Consider the following 26,860-nt stretch of genomic DNA (forward strand, 5'->3'; position numbering starts at 1 on the left):
TGATGGCGTAGCAAAAAGGGTGTAACAACACTAAAAAAAAATATATATATATGTCCGTCCGTGCACAAGTTCACAGGTAGCTTTCAATTTTCAAGGTAAAAGGTTTTCAGCAGAGCGCATAAATGGAAGCTTTTTCACTGAGTCCATATATTCAGAGGAACCGAGGTAGGTACAAATTTCGTGAGGGCAAGGAAAGGCGTACGACAACAAAAAAAGGGGAAAGAAGAAATAGTTTTTTTTATAATAACAATATATTAGCAAAAAACACCCAGAAGAAACATTTACAAGCCAAAGAGAACAACAATCATCCAAAGGTCAGTTAGTTCTGACTTCCAAAAGAGAAAAAGCAGATGGGACAACCATGTTAATTTTCAGATCTGTTTTTCAAACAGAACAGCTAGACTCAAAACCTTCAATAATAATACAACCTCTTTTACATGAGGAGTGTCCTACACAAGGAAAACAGAAATTTACGTATGAACACGAAAAAACATTAAAATTTGAAAGACATATGGGCCACTGTACAATAATTCATGTAGAAGAAAAAAAAAAAAGGGGCGGAAGGGATGCGGAATAGGAAGGTGGGGAAAGGGGAGGGACGTGAAAGAAAACGGTACCAATGGCTGCCAACAGGGATTTGGAAAATAGGACCAGCCAGTATCGATGAAATTCGAAAATAGCAAACAGAAGCTAGGTGATAGTTCAAATGATTCTATTCATGCGTTTGCTCGGGAAAACAGTTGAATTTCAATGGTTCATATCGCAGCGATCACTTGACGTATCACAAAGTCCAACTTCGGAGTGAGATGGTAATGTAATTCCAAAGTAAGGTACCGCTATCAATAGCTGCAGTTATCTTATTAATCAACATGAACTGTCATTGGTAGCCAGTAACGGCAATTTGAAAATTAAGGAAGTGCAGCATTAAAAGAAAGTTCAAAGAACAACATGGAAATGAAATAAATTAAAGTTTTCGCTCACCCGTCCAGGAGTCGTAGCTTTTCAATGGTACACAAAAGCACATTTTAAAAGAAACATTGCACACAGTCCAGCTGGTAGCAAAGTAAAACCAAGTCCTCCCTCCACACAAATCGTCGTGTTCATCCGAACTCGCTGCTCAAGCCCAGAGCAGGCCAATTTATATTCAAGTAGAAGCGTCCAGAAAGGACGAGAGCATACAGTACCCAATGCGCAGCGAAGCGGTAGGGGAAGGAAAGAGGGAGGGTAAGCAGCACGAGCAGTTGAAGCTGGACGGGCGAAGAGAGCACAGGCAGGTTAGTAGTGGCATATGCAGCGTAGTAAACGTAGAATCCATAAAACAGTAGAAAAATTCGGAGCACGTTATACTAGGAATACAAATTGCAGATCAATTCAAACGTAAACTACAGAAAATAACAAGGTGCACTATAGACCAAACAAGAACAGCAATAGCGCCAAACGTAGCTACATTGTTTCTTTAAACATTGTTATGGCAGAATTGGATATAATCACAGCTGATATCGAGTTATCATACTCAAAATGATTGTAACTAACGCCCATTATTTACCGAATTTATGTTTAAACGTTCTTAATAAAAATTGAGAACCTTATCCTAACCTCTATTCATGGATAATTTAAAACTCTTCCGTATGGTCTATGAATTTGTTGAGATTTCCTTAGTTTAATATAATTATTTGCAAAATGTATTAACTGATATATTTATAGCAGTTTTTCAAGCGGAAGACTGGTGAAGACTAAAAATGGTTCTAAAAATAGGACCTACACACTGTGGGAATATAAATTAGGCTTTACATACCTCTGGTTTATAGTCAATGTCCTGGACCACTGTTCCTTCTTCCTTTTCGTCTTCCAAGGTGCTGCTTCCTCTACTCTCAATGGATTAATTGTTTATAGATAATATTTGATGAAAGATGTAGAAATATGCACAAAATTTGGAAACTGAAACACATGTAAACTAACAGGCTATGTCTTCTGTCCCTTTCTTACTAACTGGAGTGAAAGATCTGACAGTCAGTGTAGCGAAATTCGGTTGTATTATTTTCCTTCATTTATGTATGTTGTATCTGCTATTATTTATTTTTCGTTTTTTATTTGATTTCTAATGATCTGGTCATTCATTTCAAGAACAGGAGCAAAAGTAACTTTCGTGGACATAACGGTGTTTGCAGCATTTACACTAGTATATAGAGACTTATGGTACGTGACGCTCTAAGCTAATGTTAATCAATACTAAATGATGTGAAGAAGGAAATGCTAGTCTTATCTCAATTTTCATTTTTTGTGGACTTGACGCTATTTACATCCCGGCAACTGTCCGTACATTGCTCAGAATTGAAAGAGAAAGACATTTCTGCATCGCCCGTAGTAGTATAATTGGATGGTTCGGCCGCCACCACCTCCTCGGGGCTCCCAGGGGTCCCTCCACCACCCGCGGGCAATTTGAATTTTGGCTGGAATTTTGAATTTTGGCGCGAGATTTGAATTTGTAAACAAAGCCACGTGCTTTTTGACAGCTGCCATCGACAACAACGCACCGCTAACCCCACTGCTGTCACCTTGACGGGCCTAAACCTCAGTGGTACCAACTTAACCTAACTAGAGCGAGGTAAACAAAGCCACGTGTTTTTTGACAGCCACGTGGTTTTTGACAGACAACAACGCATCGCTAACCTCACTGTTGCCATCTTGACGGGTCTAAAACTCAGTAGTACCAACTTAACCTCACAAGCGCGAGATAAACAAAGCCACGTGCTTTTAGACAGCCACGTGCTTTTTTGACAGCTGTCATCCGCCATCTTTAAACTATAGAGCACCATGCTGCCCTCTTTATCGCAGTAGCCGCAAATTCGTCACCTGTCATCGGCAGTGCTGCCATCTTGGCTGACGGGCCTAAACCTCAGTGGTACCAACTTAAGCTAACTAGCGCGAGGTAAACAAATCCACGTGTTTTTTGACAGCCACGTGTTTTTTGACAGACAAGAACGCATCGCTAACCTCACTGCTGCCATCTTGACGGGCCTAAACCTCAGTGGTACCAACTTAACCTAACTAGCGCGAGGTAAACAAAGCCACGTGTTTTTTGACAGCCACGTGCTTTTTGACAGATAACAACGCATCGCTAACCTCACTGCTGCCATCTTGACAGGCCTAAACCTCAGTAGTACCAACTTAACCTCACAAGCGCGAGATAAACAAAGCCACGTGCTTTTTGACAGCCACGTGCTTTTAAACAGCTGTCATCCGCCATCTTTAAACTATAGAGCACAGTGCTGTCCTCTTTATCGCAGTAGCTACAAATTCGTCACCTGTCATCGGCAGTGCTGCCATCTTGGCGGGCCTAAACCTTAGTGCTACCAACTTAACCTCACTAGCGCGAGATAAACAAAGCCACGTGAATTTTTTGACAGCTGTCACCAGCCATCTGTAATCTATAGAGCGCAGTGCTGCCCTCTTTAGCTACTTACCTTTGAAATGTGGTGGCGGATAATTTGAAAAATGCTTTTTTGACAGCAGCCATCTTTAAGCACCATGCTGCCCTCTTTAGCTACTTACCTCTGAAATGTGGTGGCGGTAAATTCCACGTGCTTTACAAACCTATATGCTTTTCTGACAGCTGTCATCCGCCATCTTTAATCCAGAGAGAACAGTGCTGCAATCTTTAGTTGAAATGTGGTGGCGGCAAATTCCACGTGCTCTTGTTTGGAAACAAATCAACATGCTTTTTTGACAGCTGTCATCCGTCATCTTTAATCAAGAGAGCACCGTGCTGCCCTCTTCAGCTACTTACCTTTGAAATGTGGTGGTGGTAAATTCTACGCGCTCTTGTTTGGAAACAAACCCATGTGCTTTTCTGACAGCTGTCAACCGCCATCTTTAATCCAGAGAGCACTGTGCTGCCCTCTTTGTGCCGGTGGCAAATTTCACGTGCTTTACTAACTCACGTGCTTTTTGACAGCTGTCATCCGCCATCTTGTATCACAAACCTCAGTGCTGTACTCTTTAGCTAGATACCTTTGAAATGTGGTGGCGGCAAATTCCACGTGCTCTTGTTTGGAAACAAAGCCATATGCTTTTTTGACAGCTGTCATCCGCCATCTTTAATCCACAGAGCACCGCGCTGCTCTCTGTAGTAGCGGGCAATTTGAAAAGTTCTGTTAGCTGTCATCCGCCATCTTTAATCAAGAGAGCACCGTGCTGCCCTCATGCGGGACAATTTCGTTAGCTGTCATCCGCCATCTTTTAATGAACAGAGCACCGTGCTTCCATCTTTGTGTTGGCATCTTTATTCTTTGACATGTGGTGGCGGCAAATTCTACATCCACAATCTGAGAGCACCGTGACGTACTCTTCGTTGTGGCGGACAATTTAAAAAGAACATGTCAAGGAATACCTTTGTTCTAAAAGAAAACAAGACTACGGTTCTGAACGGCTTGCGTAAGATAGCGATTGTTATAACCTCCTTTCCCCTGCTCTGTTAAGGCATAGCTTTATCGAACATATAACGCGATCTTACACATAAGACAGCATGCATATCTCGTACCTGCAAGTTTAGACTTGAACACATAATACTGTTTATAGTTCAACACTGTTGAACACTGCATTGCATGACTAGAATCGAGAGGAAGGGCAGCCAGTCGTAAAACAGTACTTCGTGAAGTGTAACACTAGAACAGATTCTTGCGATTTAAACTCTTGCGTCATACCTTTGTTCTAAGAAAATCAGAGTAAAACATAGCAAGACTAGAATCGAACACTGCACTCGATGTTGTTAACCTTAACATGTAATCAGAACATTAATTGATGTGTTCAAAACACTAGATAAGTGATCAAGACTAGATTCGAACACTGCACTCGATACTACATATGACCAGAACATCGGCGGATGTGTTTACAACATGTCTGGGGTATACCTTTGTTCTAAGAAAAAATTAGAGTAGAATGCTGAACAGCTTGCGTAAGATAGCAACTCTTCCTTACTTTGCCAAGGTACATCTTTATCGAACATGCATCGCAAAAGCGAGAGTGTTCAGGTTTAGACTTGAATACATACAACCGTTTATAGTGCGATGTTGTAGAACACTGCATTGCAAGACTAGAATCAAACACTTTTGGGGAAAAAAATTCTGTTCTCAACATACTTACCGAACTAGATGATAACATACTTTCAAATTTAATCAAAACCTACTCTTATTTCTTCTTCGAGAGGAAGGAGTAGGAGGAGGAGAATGTAATACCTAAACTAGAATCGAACACTGCACTCGATGTTGTTAACCTTAACATGTAATCAGAACATTAATTGATGTGCTCAAAACTCTAGATAAGTGATCAAGACTAGATTCGAACACTGTACTCTATACAACGTGTATTTAGAACATGTTAGGGGATACCTCTGTTCTAAGAAAATCAGATTAAAACATAGCAAGACTAGAATCGAACACTGCACTCGATGTTGTTAACCTTAACATGTGATCAGCAGATTAATTGATGTATTCAAAACACTAGATAAGTGATCAAAGCTAGAATCGAACACTGCACTCGATACTACATATGATCAGAACATCGGTGGATGTGTTTACAACATGTCTGGGGTATACCTTTGTTCTAAGAAAAAATTAGAGTAGAATTCTGAACAGCTTGCGTAAGATAGCAACTCTTCCTTACTTTGCCAAGGTACATCTTTATCGAACATGCATCGCAAAAGCGAGAGTGTTCAGGTTTAGACTTGAATACATACAACCGTTTATAGTGCGATGTTGTAGAACACTGCATTGTAAGACTAGAATCAAACACTTTTGGGGAAAAAATTCTGTTCTCAACATACTTACCGAACTAGATGATAACATACTTTCAAATTTAATCAACACCTACTCTTATTCTTCTTCGAGAGGAAGGAGTAGGAGGAGGAGAATGTAATACCTAATCTAAAATAAAAGAATATGTTAATTCTACATTATTTATTTTATACTATTTACTACAACTTATGCCCTAATTTTAGAGCCCTTCTTAGGTCTTGTTGAGCTTCTTATCAGACATTGCAACAGTATAATCCTTTACTTCCAGAGATGTCGATGTGCCTAAAAAAAGAACGAAAATATATGGATGTAGCGTGGAAGTACTTGTGATGATAGGATATGAAAAGGTAAGTTAGTTTGCTAACAGGTAACCTAGCTATCTTTAACTTAAAGACCTTTACTGCCTAGTGTAAAAGCAAATGTGATATTAGGATATCGAAAGGACAAGTCAGCTAGCCTAGAGTTGCAACGTGCAGAAGAAACCAAGTTTCAGCCTATTAAGGTCAGACATTGTCGTGAGTTTTTAAAAGCAAACAGAAAGAGATAAATGTTCTATACTTAACAAAGTCGAAGCACTCTTGTTGTTAAAAATATAGTAACTCAATATCCTTTAATCGAGTCGCAAAGAAAAAACGAAAATTTAATTACTAACGATTAACCAGCATGTAGGATTAAAGAGAGCAACTATTCATCAATAGAGATTAGACTAAATTCGCGATGCTCGGAAGAAACCAAGTTTCAGCCTATTAAGGTCAGACATGGTCGTGAGTTTGAAGTTACAAGATTAACTACCTCCTTCTCTACACCTTCTAATCCTCTAATCGTAAAATGCTAAAAACAATGAAGGTTACAAAAGATACTTGGTTTGTTAACAGGTAACCTAGCTATCTTTAACTCAAAGACCTTTATTGCCTAGCGTAAAAGCAAATGTGATAATAGGATATCGAAAGGACAAGTCAGCTAGCCTAGAGTTGCAACGTGCAGAAGAAACCAAGTTTCAGCCTATTAAGGTCAGACATTGTCGTGAGTTTTTAAAAGCAAACAGAAAGAGATAAATGTTCTATACTTAACAAAGTCGAAGCACTCTTGTTGTTAAAAATATAGTAACTCAATATCCTTTAATCGAGTCGCAAAGAAAAAACGAAAATTTAATTACTAACGATTAACCAGCATGTAGGATTAAAGAGAGCAACTATTCATCAATAGAGATTAGACTAAATTCGCGATGCTCGGAAGAAACCAAGTTTCAGCCTATTAAGGTCAGACATGGTCGTGAGTTTGAAGTTACAAGATTAACTACCTCCTTCTCTACACCTTCTAATCCTCTAATCGTATAATGCTAAAAACAATGGAGGTTACAAAAGATACTTGGTTTGTTAACAGGTAACCTAGCTATCTTTAACTCAAAGACCTTTATTGCCTAGCGTAAAAGCAAATGTGATAATAGGATATCGAAAGGACAAGTCAGCTAGCCTAGAGTTGCAACGTGCAGAAGAAACCAAGTTTCAGCCTATTAAGGTCAGACATTGTCGTGAGTTTTTAAAAGCAAACAGAAAGAGATAAATGTTCTATACTTAACAATGTCGAAGCACTCTTGTTGTTAAAAATATAGTAACTCAATATCCTTTAATCGAGTCGCAAAGAAAAAACGAAAATTTAATTACTAACGATTAACCAGCATGTAGGATTAAAGAGAGCAACTATTCATCAATAGAGATTAGACTAAATTCGCGATGCTCGGAAGAAACCAAGTTTCAGCCTATTAAGGTCAGACATGGTCGTGAGTTTGAAGTTACAAGATTAACTACCTCCTTCTCTACACCTTCTAATCCTCTAATCGTAAAATGCTAAAAACAATGAAGGTTACAAAAGATACTTGGATTGTTAACAGGTAACCTAGCTATCTTTAACTCAAAGACCTTTATTGCCTAGCGTAAAAGCAAATGTGATAATAGGATATCGAAAGGACAAGTCAGCTAGCCTAGAGTTGCAACGTGCAGAAGAAACCAAGTTTCAGCCTATTAAGGTCAGACATTGTAGTAAGTTTGAAATTACAAGATTAACCTCTTCTATGTCTATGCCTTCTAATTCTCCTATCTTATAATGCTAAAAAGAACGTAAACATATAAGATCGATAGAAAACGTTCGAAACATACCTTAAAATGCACGCGCTGCAAACTGTTACTCGGATGAATAAAATGCGTACCTTCAAGCCTGTAACTCGAACGGTGCCTAAAAGAAAAGAAAATATATATGAATGTGGATGTTTATTACCTAGCGTAGAAGTTGCTTTGCAAACAGTAACTAACAGTTCAGGCATACCTTAAGTTGAAGGCTGAAGAATAATATTCACAGCAGACAGTACTTAGACGGGGTTGTGCACGTAATAAACGCATACTGAGAACTGTGAGCGCTTCACGCAGACTGCAGCGAGCAAATATGCTCCTTGTTACCAAGCGGATATCAAGAATTGCAGACGTTTGCAGTACAGTTAGAACGAAATGTTTATGCAACAAGAGCTCTCCTGAGGGTCTTACGATGAGTTCTGCAGGCTGACGTATTTAAGCCGGGATCGAACCTGCTGTTGATGACGAGGTGTCAGAATTTGAGTTCTGCAGTGGATCGAGCCTTGGAAAGTTAGCACGTGATTGCAATGTTTGAGGAAAAAACTAAGTTTCAACATATAGAGGTCAGACGAGGTTGTCAGTTTGAAATTACAAGATTAACCTCTGCCATGTCTACACCTTCTAATCCTAGAGTGCTAAAAAACCAAAGCGCGAGTCAGCTAGCCTAGAGTTGCGATGTTTAGAAGAAACCAAGTTTTAACCTATAGAGGACGGACATAGATGTGAGTTTCCTCTCCTACAGCATGCGGATTGAAGAGAACAACTATTCATCAATAGAAATTAGCTAAATGTTACGATGTTCGGAAGAAACCCAGTTTCAACCTATAGAAGTCGGACATGGTTGTAAGTTTGAAATTACAAGATTAACCTCTACCATGTCTACACCTTGTAATCCTAGAGTGCTAAAAAACCAAAGCGCGAGTCAGCTAGCCTAGAGTTGCGATGTTTAGAAGAAACCAAGTTTTAACCTAGAGGACGGACATAGTTGTGAGTTCCTCTCCTACAGCATGCGGATTGAAGAGAACAACTATTCATCAATAGAAATTAGCTAAATGTTACGATGTTCGGAAGAAACCCAGTTTCAACACATAGAAGTCGGACATGGTTGTAAGTTTGAAATTATAAGATTGACCTCTACCATGTCCACACCTTCTAATCCTAGAGTGCTAAACAACCAAAGCGCGAGTCAGCTAGCCTAGAGTTGCGATGTTTAGAAGAAACCAAGTTTTAACCTACAGAGGACGGACATAGTTGTGAGTTTCCTCTCCTACAGCATGCGGATTGAAGAGAACAACTATTCATCAATAGAAATTAGCTAAATGTTACGATGTTCGGAAGAAACCCAGTTTCAACCTATAGAAGTCGGACATGGTTGTAAGTTTGAAATTATAAGATTGACCTCTTCTATAGCATTTGGATTGAAGAGAACAACTATTTATCAATAGACTAAAGTTGCAATGTTCGGAAGAAACCAAGTTTCAACCTACTGAGGTCGGACATTGTCGTGAGTTTTACTAAGCTAAGTCTACATCCACAGTACCCCCTGCCTGTTAGCAACAACACGAAACGCTGAGTTACCGAAATATACAAGTTCTACAAGCAGACGTATTTGTACTATGATTAAACGGGGGGGGGGGGGGGGGTTGAGCTCAGCTCGAGAAGCTGCTAATAATTTTAATGCGAAATTTACGCGTACAGCGGACTTCGTACTCTGCTGAGGCAAACGCATTCCAGGTAGGAGCTGGCTAGCCGGATGCAGCTTGCGCGCGCGAGTGTGTAGGCATGCTTCAAAAACACATCCCAGATATTTTTTCTCGTTCTAGAATCTGCTTATTCTAAATCCGGTGCTAGTACATAGCTACTCGTAATGCATAACACCTGAAATGCACTAGGAAGCAGCTAGCCGCTGCTCTCCTCCTGTTTTTACATGAGATTTTAAATTGTAAGAACCTATTTTACGGTCAGATGCTCTTCCTGACGCAAGAATCTGTTTTACGGCCGGTTGCCCTTCCTGACGCTGAAAGACCAGGATTTAGCCAGTTACCCTTCCTGATGTAACAAGACTAGGATTTTTTTTTAGACTGCACTTGGCTAGAAATAACCACACGAAATTATTATATAGAAAGAGGATTACCGGCTCCTACAGTTTGGTTTAGTGTGCTTGCCTCTCACCCGGCAGTCTCGGGTTCGATTCTCTTGGGATTAAAAATATGTTTTACAGCCGAGTACCCCCTCCTGACGCAAGAGTTTAAATCGCAAGAATCTGTTTCACGGCCGGTTGCCCTTCCTGACGCTGAAAGACCAGGATTTAGCCAGTTACCCTTCCTGATGTAACAAGACTAGGATTTATTTTTAGACTGCACTTGGCTAGAAATAGCCACACGATATTATTATATAGAAAGAGAATTGCCGGCTCCTATGGTTTGGTTTAGTGTGCTTGCCTCTCACCCAGCAGTCTCGGGTTCGATTCTCTTAGAACGAAGGTGCACCCCAAACACATCATTCAATGTTCTGATCATAAATGTTGTATCGATTATATTCTTAATCACTTATTTTGTAATATAATCTTCAAGTATTCGATAAAGCTATGCCTTAACAGAGCAGGGAAAAGGAGGTTATAACAATCGCTATCTTACGCAAGCCGTTCAGAACCGTAGTCTTGTTTTCTTTTAGAACAAAGGTATTCCTTGACATGTTCTTTTTAAATTGTCCGCCACAACGAAGAGTACGTCACGGTGCTCTCAGATTGTGGATGTAGAATTTGCCGCCACCACATGTCAAAGAATAAAGATGCCAACACAAAGATGGAAGCACGGTGCTCTGTTAATTAAAAGATGGCGGATGACAGCTAACGAAATTGTCCCGCATGAGGGCAGCACGGTGCTCTCTTGATTAAAGATGGCGGATGACAGCTAACAGAATTTTCAAATTGCCCGCTACTACAGAGAGCAGCACGGTGCTCTGTGGATTAAAGATGGCGGATGACAGCTGACGAAATTACCCGCATGATAGCAGCACAGTGCTCTATTGATTAAAGATGGCGGATGACAGCTGTCAAAAAAGCACGTGGCTTTGTTTCCAAACAAGAGCACGTGGAATTTGCCGCCACCACATTTCAAAGGTATCTAGCTAAAGAGTACAGCACTGAGGTTTGTGATGCAAGATGGCGGATGACAGCTGTCAAAAAGCACGTGACTTTGTAAAGCATGTGGAATTTGCCACCGGCACAAAGAGGGCAGCACGGTGCTTTCTTGATTAAAGATGCCTGCTGTCACGTGGAATTGCCTGCCACCATAGGTATCTAGCTGGAGAGGGCAGCACGGTGCTCTCTGGATCAAAGATGGCAGTTGACAGCTGTCAGAAAAGCACATGGGTTTGTTTCCAAACAACAGCGCGTAGAATTTACCACCACCACATTTCAAAGGTAAGTAGCTAAAGAGGGCAGCACGGTGCTCCCTTGATTAAAGATGGCGGATGACAGCTGTCAAAAAAGCATGTTGATTTGTTTCCAAACAAGAGCACGTGGAATTTGCCGCCACCACATTTCAACTAAAGACTGCAGCACTGTTCTCTCTGGATTAAGGATGGCGGATGACAGCTGTCAGAAAAGCATATAGGTTTGTAAAGCACGTGGAATTTACCGCCACCACATTTCAAAGGTAAGTAGCTAAAGAGGGCAGCATGGTGCTTAAAGATGGCTGCTGTCAAAAAAGCAGTTTTCAAATTATCCGCCACCACATTTCAAAAGTAAGTAGCTAAAGAGGGCAGCACTGTGCTCTATAGATTAAAGATGGCTGGTGAGAGCTGTCAAAAAATTCACGTGGCTTTGTTTATCTCACGCTAGTGAGGTTAAGTTGGTAGCACTAAAGTTTAGGCCCGCCAAGATGGCAGCACTGCCGATGACAGGTGACGAATTTGCGGCTACTGCGATAAAGAGGGCAGCACGGTGCTCTATAGTTTAAAGATGGCGGATGACAGCTGTCAAAAAAGCACGTGGCTTTGTTTATCTCGCGCTTGTGAGGTTAAGTTGGTACTACTGAGGTTTAGACCCGTCAAGATGGCAACAGTGAGGTTAGCGATGCGTTGTTGTCTGTCAAAAAGCACGTGGCTGTCAAAAAACACGTGGATTTGTTTACCTCGCGCTAGTTAGGTTAAGTTGGTACCACTGAGGTTTAGGCCCATCAAGATGGCAGCAGTGAGGTTAGCGATGCGTTGTTGTCGATGACAACTGTCAAAAAGCACGTGGCTTTGTTTACAAATTCAAATCTCGCGCTAAAATTCAAATTTCCCGCCAAAATTCAAATTTCCCGCCAAAATTCGAATTTCTTGCGGGTGGTGGAGGGACCCCTGGGAGCCCGGAGTAGGTGGTGGCGGCCGAACCATCCAATTATACTACTTCCCGTGTCCACAGTAACAAGAAAATGCGGTTACATCGCTCATTCCTGTGTACGAAATGTCACTGTAAATTTTGTCACAAATGGAACATAATAATTGCTTTTATTTAAATGAAGTGAAAAACCTGCGGTAAATTAAGAAATACCGTCGTTATTAGAGAAATATGAGTACATGCTTAAGGCCTGTATACAGGGCACCTTTATGTCGTATTTCGCTGCCGGTGCCGTCTTTTGTTAATTTCTTCAGGTCCAGGGCTAGCACCGAGGAATGGGAGTGCTATGTCTGTGGACTCTCATTATCTTTGTCCATATGACTAGAGCGTCCAGTTGAAACAGCAAAATGGAGGTCAATAGCATTCACGATGTTATTTCGTTCTTCAATGAGGCAAATGACCATGTTATAGTGATGTGGCTGAAACAACTAAGGACGCATTCAACAACTTGGTGCTGTACAATACAGAGAAATATCGTAAGTACCACAAAAATGATTTCTGTTGAAAGAAAAATAGCTCGATCCCTGGACCAATAAATCACTAGTCCACAGAATTCTTCTTATGTACATTGGCCATAGCTTTTTGTCTCCTATTAAATCTTGCATATCGCGATACAATTCAGGAAATGATGTCATTGACAACTGAAGGAATGAAACGAAAGCAAAGAACTTCAGTGAACACAGATATCACACACGAAATTGTTGAAAGTGTAAGACAAACAAAGACATACGTGTGTTACTGTGAGCGTAGCACCAAAGGTACTTGTAAAGTAGTAAAGTAGGTATACATAATATTCTCCAAAAATAAAATATTTCTTCAACTGTGTAAGAGCAATTATTATGTTCCATTTGTGACAAATTTTACAGTGACATTTCGTAGATAGGAATGCGCGACGTGACCAGAAAATGCACTTTTTAATTGCTGTCTGTCTGTCTGTCTGTCTGTCTGTCTGTCTGTCTGTCTGTCTGTCTGTCTGTCTGTCCGTCTGTCTGTCTGCCTGTCTGTCTATCTGTCTGTCTGTCTGTCTGTCTGTCTGTCTGTCTGTCTGTCTGTCTGTCTGTCTGTCTGTACGCGCATCACGAGAAAACACGCCAAGAGAATTTAATGACATGTAAAGTCGCAACAATCTAGGCCATAAATAATTTTGTTCACACTGTGTGAAATGGTAGTTTAGGAGAAAGCCTAAAATTTAACTCTCAAATATTGATGTTATTAGTGGTTCTATCGATGAATAATACATAACTGAAGTTACAGTCTATAGTATTAAATTTCGTATCATTTATCTCTTACACATTTTTATAGTATCGGCTATGATAACAGAGATATTCATGAACTTGAATTTTTGTTGCTAAGTCCATATCAACGCCGAGCCATAAGAAGATAGGTAAACAGAATTGAATGAAAATCGATATGTTAAGCCGGGCAGTAATTTTATTCACCCTGGGTGGAATGGTAGTTTAGGGAAAGGCGTCTAAAATTTAATTTTTAACTACCTATGTTAATGGTCTTATCGTCCGACTCGTTATCACTATAATACCGTAATTATTATAAACATTTGAGTTACTTTCGTGACGTTTAGCACCCATTTACCTGCATTTTCAGTGAAGTATGAATTAATGTTATTACCAATATATGAAGTAGAATCAAGTAATTATTGTAAATGACGCCAAACTGTGACGCTAGAATTAATAGTTTCCTTTATGTTAAAACATCACCTGTAGTGATGAAAGAGGATAGTTTTAGTATCGTATTTGTTCTTAAAACAATTACTTCATTAGTATCGATGTTGTGGATGTCCCATGTGTACCCTTATGTATTCATAACCGCTAATCCCCATACTAGTCCACTAAACGCTTTTTATTACTTTTAGCCTCCATATTGTTCCCACATTTAACCATTATCTTCTCGTATCATTCAGTTTTATTTCACACTCTCGAATTGAAATGTTAATGTTGACCCTGACTTGGATGTCAGTCAATGCTTCATAAAACTTGTCAGCTTCATCCTCATCTCTTCCCTCACGTGGTGAATACACTGAGAAAATAGTCGCCCTAATTCCCCCACCTCCTAAATCTATCTACATCATTCGGTCGTTTACGTGCGTAACAGAAACTATGTTGTGTGCAATAGTATTCCTTACACTTTGCCCTTCCTTTCTTATCATCTGTTAAGAATACTTTATAATCTCCTATCATTTCCTCGTTATCTTCCATTACCGGAATATCATTAACTCCTAACACATCCAGATGCATCCTCTTTGCTGACTCAGCCATTTCTACTTCCTTTCTCCCATAGCCCTATTCATATCGAGAGTTTCCATGGAATCCGATTTCGTTCGCCAAGTTGTATTCAAGGGGTCCTTGGAAGTGGGATTCCGTTACTGCCAGAGGTACGAGGCTTGTTTGAAATATTCGGAGGTCGGCAAATTGTGTGAAGCAGGAACCCACCCTGCTTACACGTAGTCCCAGTGAGAATCTCTTCTCCAACTGATGGATTGTGTAGTGGCGATTAAGCAGGGTGACGATAGTGGGGGGGGGGGGGGGCAGTCTGTGGGGAAAGAAACAAAAAACCAAACATATTTATTCCATTTTAGCAGGCTCAAACTAGGAATCATTAAAAAGAGGCAATTTGTACAAGCCCTGTTGTCTTATCTGCTGTTTTTTTTCTTTATTAACAAAATAATTGGCGGAAATACGCACAATATGTCGTTCGTTGCGGCTAAATGACTTGGCAAGTAGTGAGGAAGGGTAGCAGCAGTTATGCCCCAGGGGCTCTGAACTTTGGAGCGTGGGTTGGCGACCACGGGGCCCTCAGCTGAGTCCTGGCATTGCTTCCACTTACTTGTGCCCGGCTCCTCACTTTCATCTATCCTGTTCGACCTCCCTTGGTCAACTCTTGTTCTTTTCCGACCCCGACGCTATTAGGTTTGCGAGGGCTAGGGAGTCTTTCATTTTCACGCCCTTCGTGGCCCTTGTCTTCCTTTGGCTGATATCTTCATTTTTCGAAGTGTCGGACCCCTTCCATTTTTCTCTCTGATTAGTGTTATATAGAGGATGGTTGCCCAGTTGTACTTCCTCTTAAAACAATAATCACCACCACCACCTAGCAGCAGTTAGTGTGTAGTCAAATGACTTCACGTAATCCATGTGTAATATTGTATCACACTGAATCAAAATCTCAACAAGAAGTTATTATTACCGCACTAAAGTTGTCAAGCTTTACCTCTCTGTCGAAATTCACTCAGAGAGCATCAGTTTCGATGTTTTTATCACCCCACAAACCCGGGTACGGTACATTTTGTTGTCGCCCCCAATCCTCGTATGTGATGACAGGAGAAGCTCACCCTGTGGATCCGGGCGAGTACTGGCAGTTCATAATTTCGAATTAAAGCCCTCGCTAGCGTGCGACGCCGCCATTCATAATACATGGCCTTTCCGTCTTATCTTTACGAGTGTCTGCTATAAATTACGCTTGACTTCCGATCACCTGCCGACCTGTCCACGTATTTACTGAATTGGACACATCACTTCTAACTAACATGTTTACAAACTTGCATCTTTATTAGCCATTAACGTTCATCGCTTAAATCCGCGCTATTCCTTGCCACGGCACTCGTAGCATAGCTGCCAGGCTGCCAGCTGTCGTAAGAGGCGGCTAAATGGGGCTCTGAAAATTGGACCTACCGAGCTCGATGTGCAGTCGCTTGACTGCAGCCAGTATCCCGTATTCGGGAGATAGTGGGTTCGAGCCCTATTGTTGGCAGCCCTGGAGATGATTTTCCGTGGATTCCCATTTTCACACCAGGCAAATGCAGGGGTAATACTTTCTCACTCCTCGCCCTTTCCTGTCCCATCGTCACCATAAGACCTATCTGAGTCGATGCGTCGTAAAACAGCTTCAAAAAGTAACGTTGGACAATCGGTTCGCGACCACAGGATTCTTACCTGAGTCCTGACATTGCTTCTCACACTCAACCTCACTTGGTCAACTCTTGCTCCTTTCCATCCCCGACGGTATTAGCTTTGCGAATCCTAGGAAGCCTTCTATTTTCACGCCCGTCGTGTCATTCTTCGGCCGATACCTTCATTTTTCGAAGTGTCGCAGCCCTTTCACTTTTTCTCTCTGTTAAGTGTTACATTAGAGAATGGTTGCCTAGTAGTACTTTCTCTTAAAATAATAATTACCACCACCATTAATGTTAATAGAGGATGGTTGTACATGTGTACTTCCGCTTAAAAAAGCAACAAATTTGTAAATTTGGTTAATGAAGTGAATTGATGAAAACGTATTTTTCATTTTAGCTATAAATGTACATAAAACCATTAATTGAAACATGAATATTAAATTACCTCATGGACTTGGAGAAGCTGAAACAGATTGAAACAGCAGACGTTTTGATGAAAATGGTACAAACTATCTCTGCCGGTGTTCGAAATTATAACTGTAAAATACCTAAAGACCTCCAAGTAATATGATGCTGGTAATTATTTATTTATACGATGCAGTGACCATTTAATTTTAGTTAAAGATAAATTAACATAAATGCTTTATGGGGCAGCACAAGTAAATTATTATTACATTTTTATGAACTTTGCGCCCTGGTCCGTTGAGAAATCCAGTCCTGGTGAAAGTTATCAGTTTGTAAGGGCTCGGCCCAGGATTCGATTCCCGGCCGGTCACTACATCAACAAGTCGAGCGCTAGAGCTCAATTATACTGCCACACATAATCTTATCATCAAGGACATTTCAGACCTTAGAGATTTATTACAGATGCACACTACTGCAGTTACGGTGTGTGGGTCATTTCGTTCCGAGCTCTAAACTATGATGAAGAGGACGGTGCCCAGACTGCTGCTAACTTGTGTGCTAGCTGCCGCGCTGCTCACACTTCTGTACTACACCGAGCAGCGATGGGGGTTCATCCTCATTCACTACGAGAGCAGACACGACGGCTTCCACATCAGCATGGCCGAGAGGGATGCAAGTCAGCAGTACAAGAAACACTTATTCGCAGTGACTGCTCGGGACTGGACCTCGCTGTCCACTCGAACAGTATGTCTAGCAACACAAGCGTCCCTGGATCACCTCCATTGGCTGGTGAACATCACCAACTCGTGGGATGGGCCTGTTTCAGCCGCCATATTTACTCCAGATGTTGAGTTCCAGTTCACGAAGACTTACGTCCACTACCTCCGTACATGCTTCCCCGCTGTACTCAAGCAAGTGAGCTTCCATTTCGTGTATCCCGTGAAGAGACCACCACGACTGTCGCCAGCTGATGATGCGAACAGGACCATTGTCAACTGTGCCAAGCAGTATAAACAGTATCTCAAAGAATTACTTTCTCAAAGACCGGAAAAAATGATGAAGTCGTGGCGTGAAAAACTAGAATATCCGCAAAATATATTGCGGAACACAGCTAGAAATACCTGTCCTAGTGAATTCATTATGTGTCCAGATGTGGACATGTTCGTAACATGGAGCAAACTGGAGACGCAGTTGAAGGTATTCTTGGAAGAACCAGAGCAGCAGGCGTGTGTCAAGTGCGCGTACGTGGTTCCCGTGTATGAGGTGAACGTATCTGTGCCGTCACCTCCACCCAACAAAACGGCCCTCCTCGAGTTAGTTCGCAACGGAAGCGCGCGACCTTTCCATATGGCAGTGTTCAGACCGAACCAGGGACTATCGAAACTCGGTGTCTGGGAACGTCAACCGGAACTTGCTGTCATGAAAGTATCGCACACCGTGAAAAAGTACGACTTCTGGTACGAGCCGATGTTCATCGCACCCCGCGAAGTGCCCCCGTTCGACGAGCGCTTCGTGGGTTTCGGGAACACGAGAAACTCGCAGGTGTACGAGATGTATCTGGCGGGCTGGACGTTCAAGGTGTTAAACAACGCGTTCCTCGTGCACTGGGGCTTCCAGTTCCTCAAACAGCGGCCCCCCTGGAGGTCAACACAGGCCAAGAAGAACGGGCTGCGTCTGAGAGGCTTCATTCGCGAGATGGCCGTCAAGTACGACAAGGACCCCATCAACATGCTGAGTCGATACCCCGTCCCGAACGCCAAGTTCGAGCTGAGGAGGAGGCAGTAGGGTGAGTAAGCAGCCCCAAGTACGGATTATCTAGACTACGATTTTGCTTAGAAATTGAGCATCTTTAATTTTCTACCGTTTTCCAAACTATTTTCTATTGATTGTAAATATGAACATGACTCGTCTTGTGAAGTGGCATGACGGACGCCTTGCTAAGCACTTGCACCTCAGGTGTTCTTCCTAGTGAATGACTTCGGCACCTACTTTAGTTCCTTATCTTGGCTCCAAAATAAATTATAATCTATAGTGGATAAGGGGACCCGGACCTTCCTATACCGCCAATGTTAAATGTAAGGAACATTTCCTTCTAAACTATTAACACCAGAATGATGAAACTTTTACAGCAGCACAATACACTTATTTAACATCATGTATCATAGGGATATTAATTTATTTCTATTTTCTGGAAAGATACTAATAATTTTGTTACTGAAAATAATCGGCACATTTTTTGACATAGTTTCTTTGACATAAAATGCATAATCAATTAAGTAGAACAATAAGGCTACGATAAAAGGTGTATATTGTTATTGTTTATAATCCCTGAAAATTTGAGGTTTGTATCTGCAATAGTTTAGGAGAAAATGTTCCTTATGTGCCAAAAAAAGTAAACTTGTGGGAAACGAGGTTCAAAGTTTTAATTAGCTTTCTAGTGGAGTCCAGCACCATAAGAGGGGTTTTCACTGTCACTAGACATTTCGTCATCTAGCCTTCTTTTAACAGCTTTCATTGTTTGTCTGGCTTGCCTCTCACACTCCTTTTCTTTCCTTTCAGCATTCCGTTTCCTTTCATTGTCCATCGACATCATAGCACGGACCATGTACTTCCCGGGCGTCACTCCCAACTTCTGCAGTACATCACACTTTACAATGTTACCTTTGCTATATGTAGCAACGGCATCATATGCACCAAAATAAAGAGTAAATATTTCCACAAACACATTTTTTGGGATTCTGGTCCAAATGACATTATTCACACTTTCATTTTGATTTTGCGTACGTCCATGGAGACATTTCTTCAAGAGTTCAGTTGTGGAAAGATCGCGGAAAATTGGCTTTATAGTCTTCATGACAGCTTCTGGTAGACTATGATGATGCGTGTATACACGTTCAGATCCCTGATATTTGTTGTACTTGCACCAGGAATTGGGTCCCTTTGGGCATAGTCCATGTACTTGTTTCTCGTCAGTCGATAGGGTGTGGTAGAACAATGCCATTACAGCTTTCTTTATTGCCTCAACACAGTGGGTATTTTGCCTTATCGCCAGTCCATAGTCTCTCTGCAGTCTGTTGATTGTCTCATCTGTCAATCTTTTAGCTCCACCCAAAAGTTTTCCATCACTTAGTATCTGGCCCTTCATTGTGGTCTTCAGTCGACGCAATCTTGCTCCCATACGTTTCTGAACGTGCCCTATGCACTCCTGTTTAGTAATGGTGACATCATTTCCATAAGGTTTCAACGCAGATACAGCAGCAAATGACTTGGAATCACCTTCACCCACGAACTGTACGTATCTGACATTGTACCACTGGAGAGAGCGACTGAAAATATCTTTCACACCAGCAACTTCCATGCCTCCACTAGATCCACTGTAATTCTTTCGACACATGTCTTCATGCTCATCCTTTAGTCTTTTAGGACACCTACAGTGCTTAGATTTAATTACAACATCTATGACCTTTCCAGTATCAACACTTGTCGCCGTCATCACCCCATTTTGTGAAGTGTGACCACGTTTCTGCCAAGTACCGTCTAGTGCGACAGTCAGGTCCCGAGGATTCTGAGCATCAGGGTTTTCTTTATTTAGTTCCACAGCCTCTCCCACTGCTTCTTTCATGGATTCTTAGGCAATATCTTCAACACAGGATCCAACAACAAAGTTATATTTTGAGAATTTCCTTGGTGGTGGTGGTAGGTTCATTACACCGCAAAACATTTGACCTGCAGTTGAGCCCTTACCGATTTACCTCAGAGCATAAACACATCTAATATTTACATCATAGTACGTGCTTTCCTCACTACCAGTTTCATCTTGGCCTATTTGTACATGTTCTGAACTCCAAAATGAAACACTGTGATGACAGTCAGTACAATGGAGACAGATTTCTGCAGCAAGTCCTTTGTGACGCTTGACAGTCAGTGACATACTCATTTTGAAACATTTCTTACATAGTACTGAATTCTCTATCGCCTTTGAGAGTAATTAATGAAATGTTTATTATTCATTCACATTATCCTCACTGCACTGTTCCAATAAACTGGAATATTTTTCAGTTGATCCATATAACTTCTTGCTTGTGCTAGGCACCGGAGTCGATAACACTTCATGCATAACCTCACTATTTTCAGAATTATTACCTACGGTATGATAAATTGTCACAGTTCCACTAGTGTACCTCCCAGGAGGCTTCTTTTTCTTATAAGCTCTATTACTAAATCGAGGCATGTTTGATAAGTTCCAGTTACACAACAGAAAAGTAGCACAATACTTGCAATAACCACCAAATTACTCAATGTAAACAAGAATATCCAAGGAATAAAGCAATGCTATAAAACAATTGCCTATCAAATCATGTAGCCAACACAAGAAACATGTCCTACATACATAATACAATCACTTTGGAAAGACAGAGGTATGAATAAGAATATTTTCACTGAATACGTATCCATGGAAATTATATGTGGTGACACGCCCACTACAACACATTATTTAATTTTTTTTTTAAATACTTGGAATTGAGCTACTGGGAAGATTGATATGTCATTTTAAAGAGGAAAAGCTGTAGTATTTTTGTCCACAATAAACTTAAAATCGAAAATTTCATCATTTCTAGGGTCCGGGTCCCCTTGTCACGAGCACATAGGAGACATTTAACACATCCAGGGAGGCCGCTGATGAAAATACCGTCGGCCCCATTTAATTTATAAATATTATTGTTTCTTCCTCATAACGAGGCTGAGGAGTGGACACTGAAGGACCCCCAGCATTTGTTACGAATAGCTCGGATAAGCTTGCCCTGAACATTGAATACCGGCAATGTAGTTCACAACACAGCTGGAGATAGTGGCCGTGGCTCTGCAGCAGGTAAGTTCTGCCATCTGTTGAGTGCATTTAGAAGCTGGACAAAGTCAGACAATCAAAGAGTATATACATATATATGATCAGAGAAGCGTATACTCTGTCTTGACAGGTAATAATTAAACTTAGCTGCATGCAATCACATTACTAAGGAGGAAAAGTCACATATATCAGAATAACAAGCTCCTAATGCGGGTTAGGGTAAGCCTTCGCCTGCAATTATTGGAGCGATCATTTAATGATTTGGTTTTATGATTAGTCGAAGTTGGCTGGACTTAGAGACCTTTCAATGTGTGATAATTCACTGGTAGATCATTCCGAAGAGAATAAAATAAAAATGAAGAACATCGCTCTAGGGTCCTTGATGTCACTCTGCTGCTCGGTTTTGTAGGAGGGACGTGTGTCTCCTGGAAGCAGCTGCATGTTCTGTCTATTCAGTGTGGTTTAGAGAAGTGGCGAGGCTAACTTCTCATTATCGAGGACTGTACAACACTAATACGTCCTCTGTAGGTAACGGTTTCCCGCCAGAAACAATAACTTCGAAAAAACTGCCGCTAAAGAGAGTTGGTCCATCTAGAAATCCGGACGTCATTAAGAAGATAAAGGCTGCTGTCCTGAAGGAAAATCCGCTAACTCAAAGACACGTTGCCAGCTAGTGTACAGATCTGAACGTGGTAAAGCGGCATAAGTCACTTGGACATGCTTTGGAAGCAAGGGACGGCTCACTGCTACCGAGCAGGGTCGCTTGTTACCCTGGATGACACCAACAAGCCCTGTCAATTTAATATCGCCCAAAATACCTAAAGGGCCACTCAAACATCGTCAAGGAAAACGGAAAAAGGTTTGCTAGGGCATTCATGGTAGAGCCTTACTCAGAATGCGAGATCATATTTTGCAGAATATTTAACCGTTGTATAAGAAGTTTGTGTACTCAGTTTGGAACGAGCTCTCTTTGAATAGCTTTTTGACCTGTACGGTTTGATATTTATCAATTTATTTGAATTAGTATATTTGTCTGTGTTGTAATTGAATAACGAGATTCAGTATCGGTTACAGATTACAGTTCTGTCGTTATTGAAAAATGTAACCAATTAAATGTAAGTACGAACATCTGAGTGGTTCCTGGTTGGTAGTTCAAGACCTCAAATAAAACCCATTAAATATTATTTTTCAATAACGAGTAATCCACTTGTTCATAAAACTTGACAACATAATGCACTACCTTTTATTAAGTTATTCATAGGTTCTATGTTGTATTTGTCTGGTTTCATGGCTAAATGGTTAGCGTGCTGGCCTTTGGACACAGGGGTCCCGGGTTCGATTGGTGGCAGGATCGGTAATTTTAACCATAATTGTTTAATTCCGCTAGCACGGGGCTGGATGTATGTGTCGTCTTCGTCACCTGATCATGACGCGGATGTCGCCTACGAGCGTCCTATCTACACATATGCACCTGGCGAGGCGAACTTGTCCTCGGACACTCCCGGCACTGAAAGCCATACGTCATTCCATATTTTATTTTGGCCGGCGTCCTTTATCAATCCTTGATAATGACCCGCAGTACAAGTATACTGAACCTTTTTAAGCTGAAATGTTGAAAGGCAATCAAACTTGTTAAATACTTGCCGCTGTTTCGCGAGTTATCACACCTGATGACCCGTGCTGCAGCCTGCCATTTAAGAAGCGTCTGCTATCCATATATTCGTTTTTTTTATCTTGCAGTTTTTGATGCAAAGCTTGGTGTTGTGTCGTAATCGCAGTTCTATATAGAACGGTTGTCTTGTGAGCTCATAGCTTAGCCTCTAAGGAGCGCTTTTTTTGCCAGGCAGAGGAATTATTTAAGTTTTCTAGTGTAGCTAGGTTATCCGTCGATAGGTGTTCCCAGATAATGTATGTCATTGGGTCTGTTTGTATGTAGACTTTTTTCTCTTAGCAGCATGGAAGTTATTAGGAACGTTCTGCTATCTGTTGAATATATCTGGAAGCTGTGAGAGGTTAGAGAACCAAAGAGTATCTAGCACGGAACAGTATTCTTACGTGAAGAGAGCAACTGTATACTCTCTGGCTTGACAGGTAGTAATCAAACATGGCTGCATGCAATGACGTTACTAAGGATGAAAATCACATTATAACTGAATATAACGAAAGTGTTAGTCGCTTAGCAACACGCTAGGGAAAGCCTTCGCCTATAATTATTGGAGTGATAATTTAATGATATGATTTTATAATTACTAAAAGTTGCCTGAACTTAGAGATCTATCAATATCTCATGATTCACCGGCAGGTAATTCCGGTGAAAATAAAACAAAAATGAAGCAGATCCGTCCAGTAAAAGAGACGAACGGATATAGACTAGTGGACCCGAGCTGCTCCGTACATAAGAACTGATGTAATTTCTAACATTTCCTTCTATACAATATTCTCTGTGCTTGGACCATTCGAGATAGTGCCGTCGCTGATTACTGGTTCCTGTGCTGGTCAGTTGACTTGATACCTTCCCGTCTGTTTCTCTTAGCAGCACGTTCTGCCATCTGTTGAGGACATTCAGAAGCTGGGGAAGGTCGGAGATTCAAAGAGTATCTAGCAGAGAATAGTATTCTTGTATCGTCTCTGGCTTGACAGGTAGTAATCGAACGTGGCTGCATGCTATGACACTGCTAAGGATGAAAATCAACTATGGTCACATTTACGAAGGTTATCATTAAATACTGCGTTAAAAATTTTAAGTTACAAATCACCCCAATACTGACGTATGGTTTGGCATTAATCTGCGACCAACTCGAAAAGAAGAACCTCAAGGAAATCGAAAAATTAAAAGCAAGATTCCTGAAAAAGGCCTTGTGTATTTCAAAGTATACACTCTCACTCCTGGCATATGTTCTCGCCAGAGAATCGTTCTACATTGAAGATTTGAGATATGACCTATTCCTGCCATCAACAGAAGCATATCAGAGTCTATCCCGAGGAATGCAAGGAAAAATAAGAGGACATATTTTCTGAATTTTACGCTTCAGACGCTATGATCAATAAAGAATGGATTATACATTGAGGCACATCATGATGCGTATTGTGATTCATGGTATTCACCACCGTATCTGCACATCTACCATAAACCATGCAAAGTTCGTGGTAACCCATGTGACAAATACCACCTAATGAGATGCAAGCGCAGAAAAATGTCTCACAAAATTCTGTGAAAGTGCTTAAGATTTAAGATTATGTTCTCTGCTTATGCACATTGTGTGAAATTAAAATCATATACATCAGAATATTAATGAAAGTGCTAGTCGCTTAGCAACCTGATAAGTAGAGAATGTATTGCGGGTTAGGGTAAGCCTTCGCCTGCAATTACTGGAGTGATCATTTAATGATCTGATTTTATGATTACACAAAGTTGGATGATCTTAGAGAACTATCAGTGTCCAATGATTCACCGGCAGGTAATTCCGGAGAGAATAAAACAAAAGATGAAGCAGATCGGCCCAGTGCAATGGACGGGCGGGTTTGCTCTTTTAATATAATGGGCCAACCTGTGCAACTTGTAAATTCCGTAGAGTGTACGTAGTGTTCTACGGGTCAGCAATCGGACAGGATGTGAGGGGGCGCATCAAATATAGAACTTGTCATAGAAAGACCGGACCGTTGAAAAGGCTCTAAAGTCAACCGTTTCCGAGAAGCTGATGACCAACTTTACCTCTGGCAGGAAAGCAGCTCCATTTGTTCTGGGTTATTCCGACAAACGACCAGCGTTACGAAAAAGTTTGGGCTGGGAAGACTTTGGAGAAAGGCGACGAGCTGCGAGCTCACGCACACACATCGTCTTACTATAATCGTGTTCTTTAAATGAGAGGTACATCTTGAGCGATGCAATTTATTTCATAAATCTATGTGATATGATATTCAGAAGTTCCAGAACTTACTTAGCACAAATGTCTCTCCTTTTCTTTTTTGCATGGATGGCAGCAGGGGACGGGCATTCTCAGCTTGAGACGACAACGCGATAGAAACCGCTAGGACTAGAATTCAGGGAAGCGATCGTTGTGTTAATTAAAGTATAGCCACGGCATTTGTCTGGTGTGCTAATGCTAAACCAGGAAAAACAATGTTCAGATCTGCTGACTGTGGGTTTCGAACTGCGCAACCAAGTCACTGAGTTTCTCGCCACACAATTTGGACCTCACGACAGTGCCATTTTATTGATTCCTCGTTAGATTGTTGTCATACGATGAAGTAGAAATAAACATACTCTAGTAGTGTATTTACCAACGAGCTGACATCAGCGCTCCCTGCGGAAGCAAGTTGATAAGGGAACATGCATGATCCGGGGTTTTAATTAAAAATATGCTAATCTGATTTAAAATTTCATGCAGAATTCAAAAATGTGATCAGAATGTACAAATAATAACTCCAAACATGATAAAAATCTACGAAAATGTCACGTCACGCAAGTACGCGATCTCATTGGTCTGACGTCATCGTACAGGTTGACTGAATTAGCAGACGAAATAACACATAGTGTGCTGTGAGAAGCAGGATACACTTCGCGTATTTCTACTTTATGTTAGTGTCTAGTATGGTTAAATTCGAGGTCTATACATTGGATAATAATCTGAGTGGTATATTTTAGACTTAAAATGAATCCTGCGCAGACAGTGAGGCAGAAAACTTATAAATGGTGTAGAGTTCCGATGTGCAATAGCACATCGCATACCATACCAAACAAATTGTTTATAAATGTTCCAAAGACGCTAAAACTAGGGAGAAATGGATTTTGGCGAGCCGGAGAAATGCTGGTGAGATATCGGAAAAGTCTACAGTTTATTTTTTTGAAGATTTTAACGTAAGATGAATTTGTTTGAATTTTCAAATCACTTTTCCATGTCAGCTGGTTCTAGTGGTAAAACTTTAAATTTTAATGTATGATGCTTTATTTAAACGCTTCAATTACATCTTGGAATGTGAAAGTAATAAACAGTGCATTAAATAATGCTGATTATTAAAGTATTCTCCAAACCTAACCTATGTTTTGGGTGATCCATGTCAAGATAATAAATAAAAGGGGTTATGAACCATTTTGACAGCTCTAATTCTACCAATATATCTTGGCATGGGACAGTTATGTATGTCTTTATTGAAGAGCTTAATTGGTAAAGAAATTTAGGCTATATCTAAATACTCTATAATGTAACAAAGAATAGGCGTGTACATCATGAAAGGAAAGAACGTGAATTTAACAAATGTATAACTCTACACAAAACCAATGCTTGTCTGTTGGTGTCTTATAAGTTAACAATGCTCAATTATAATAATTATCATAATATTAATGAAATAAATAACATAATTGCACACAGGTGAAAATAGTGATGTAGGTGTTTAAAATAT

At 40.8% G+C, this 26,860-nt stretch overlaps 1 protein-coding gene across 1 annotated transcript; it reads left to right on the forward strand.

The window, feature by feature from the left end:
- The first annotated feature begins 17,130 nt into the window (after positions 1–17,130).
- LOC137502812 (beta-1,4-glucuronyltransferase 1-like) lies at positions 17,131–18,399 on the forward strand. The gene has a single exon (XM_068229825.1). The coding sequence runs from the start codon at positions 17,131–17,133 to the stop codon at positions 18,397–18,399; it is 1,269 nt and encodes a 422-aa protein (XP_068085926.1).
- Positions 18,400–26,860: the final 8,461 nt, after the last annotated feature.

This window comes from Anabrus simplex, chromosome 12 (genome assembly GCF_040414725.1).
Source record: "Anabrus simplex isolate iqAnaSimp1 chromosome 12, ASM4041472v1, whole genome shotgun sequence".
NCBI lineage: Eukaryota > Metazoa > Arthropoda > Insecta > Orthoptera > Tettigoniidae > Anabrus > Anabrus simplex.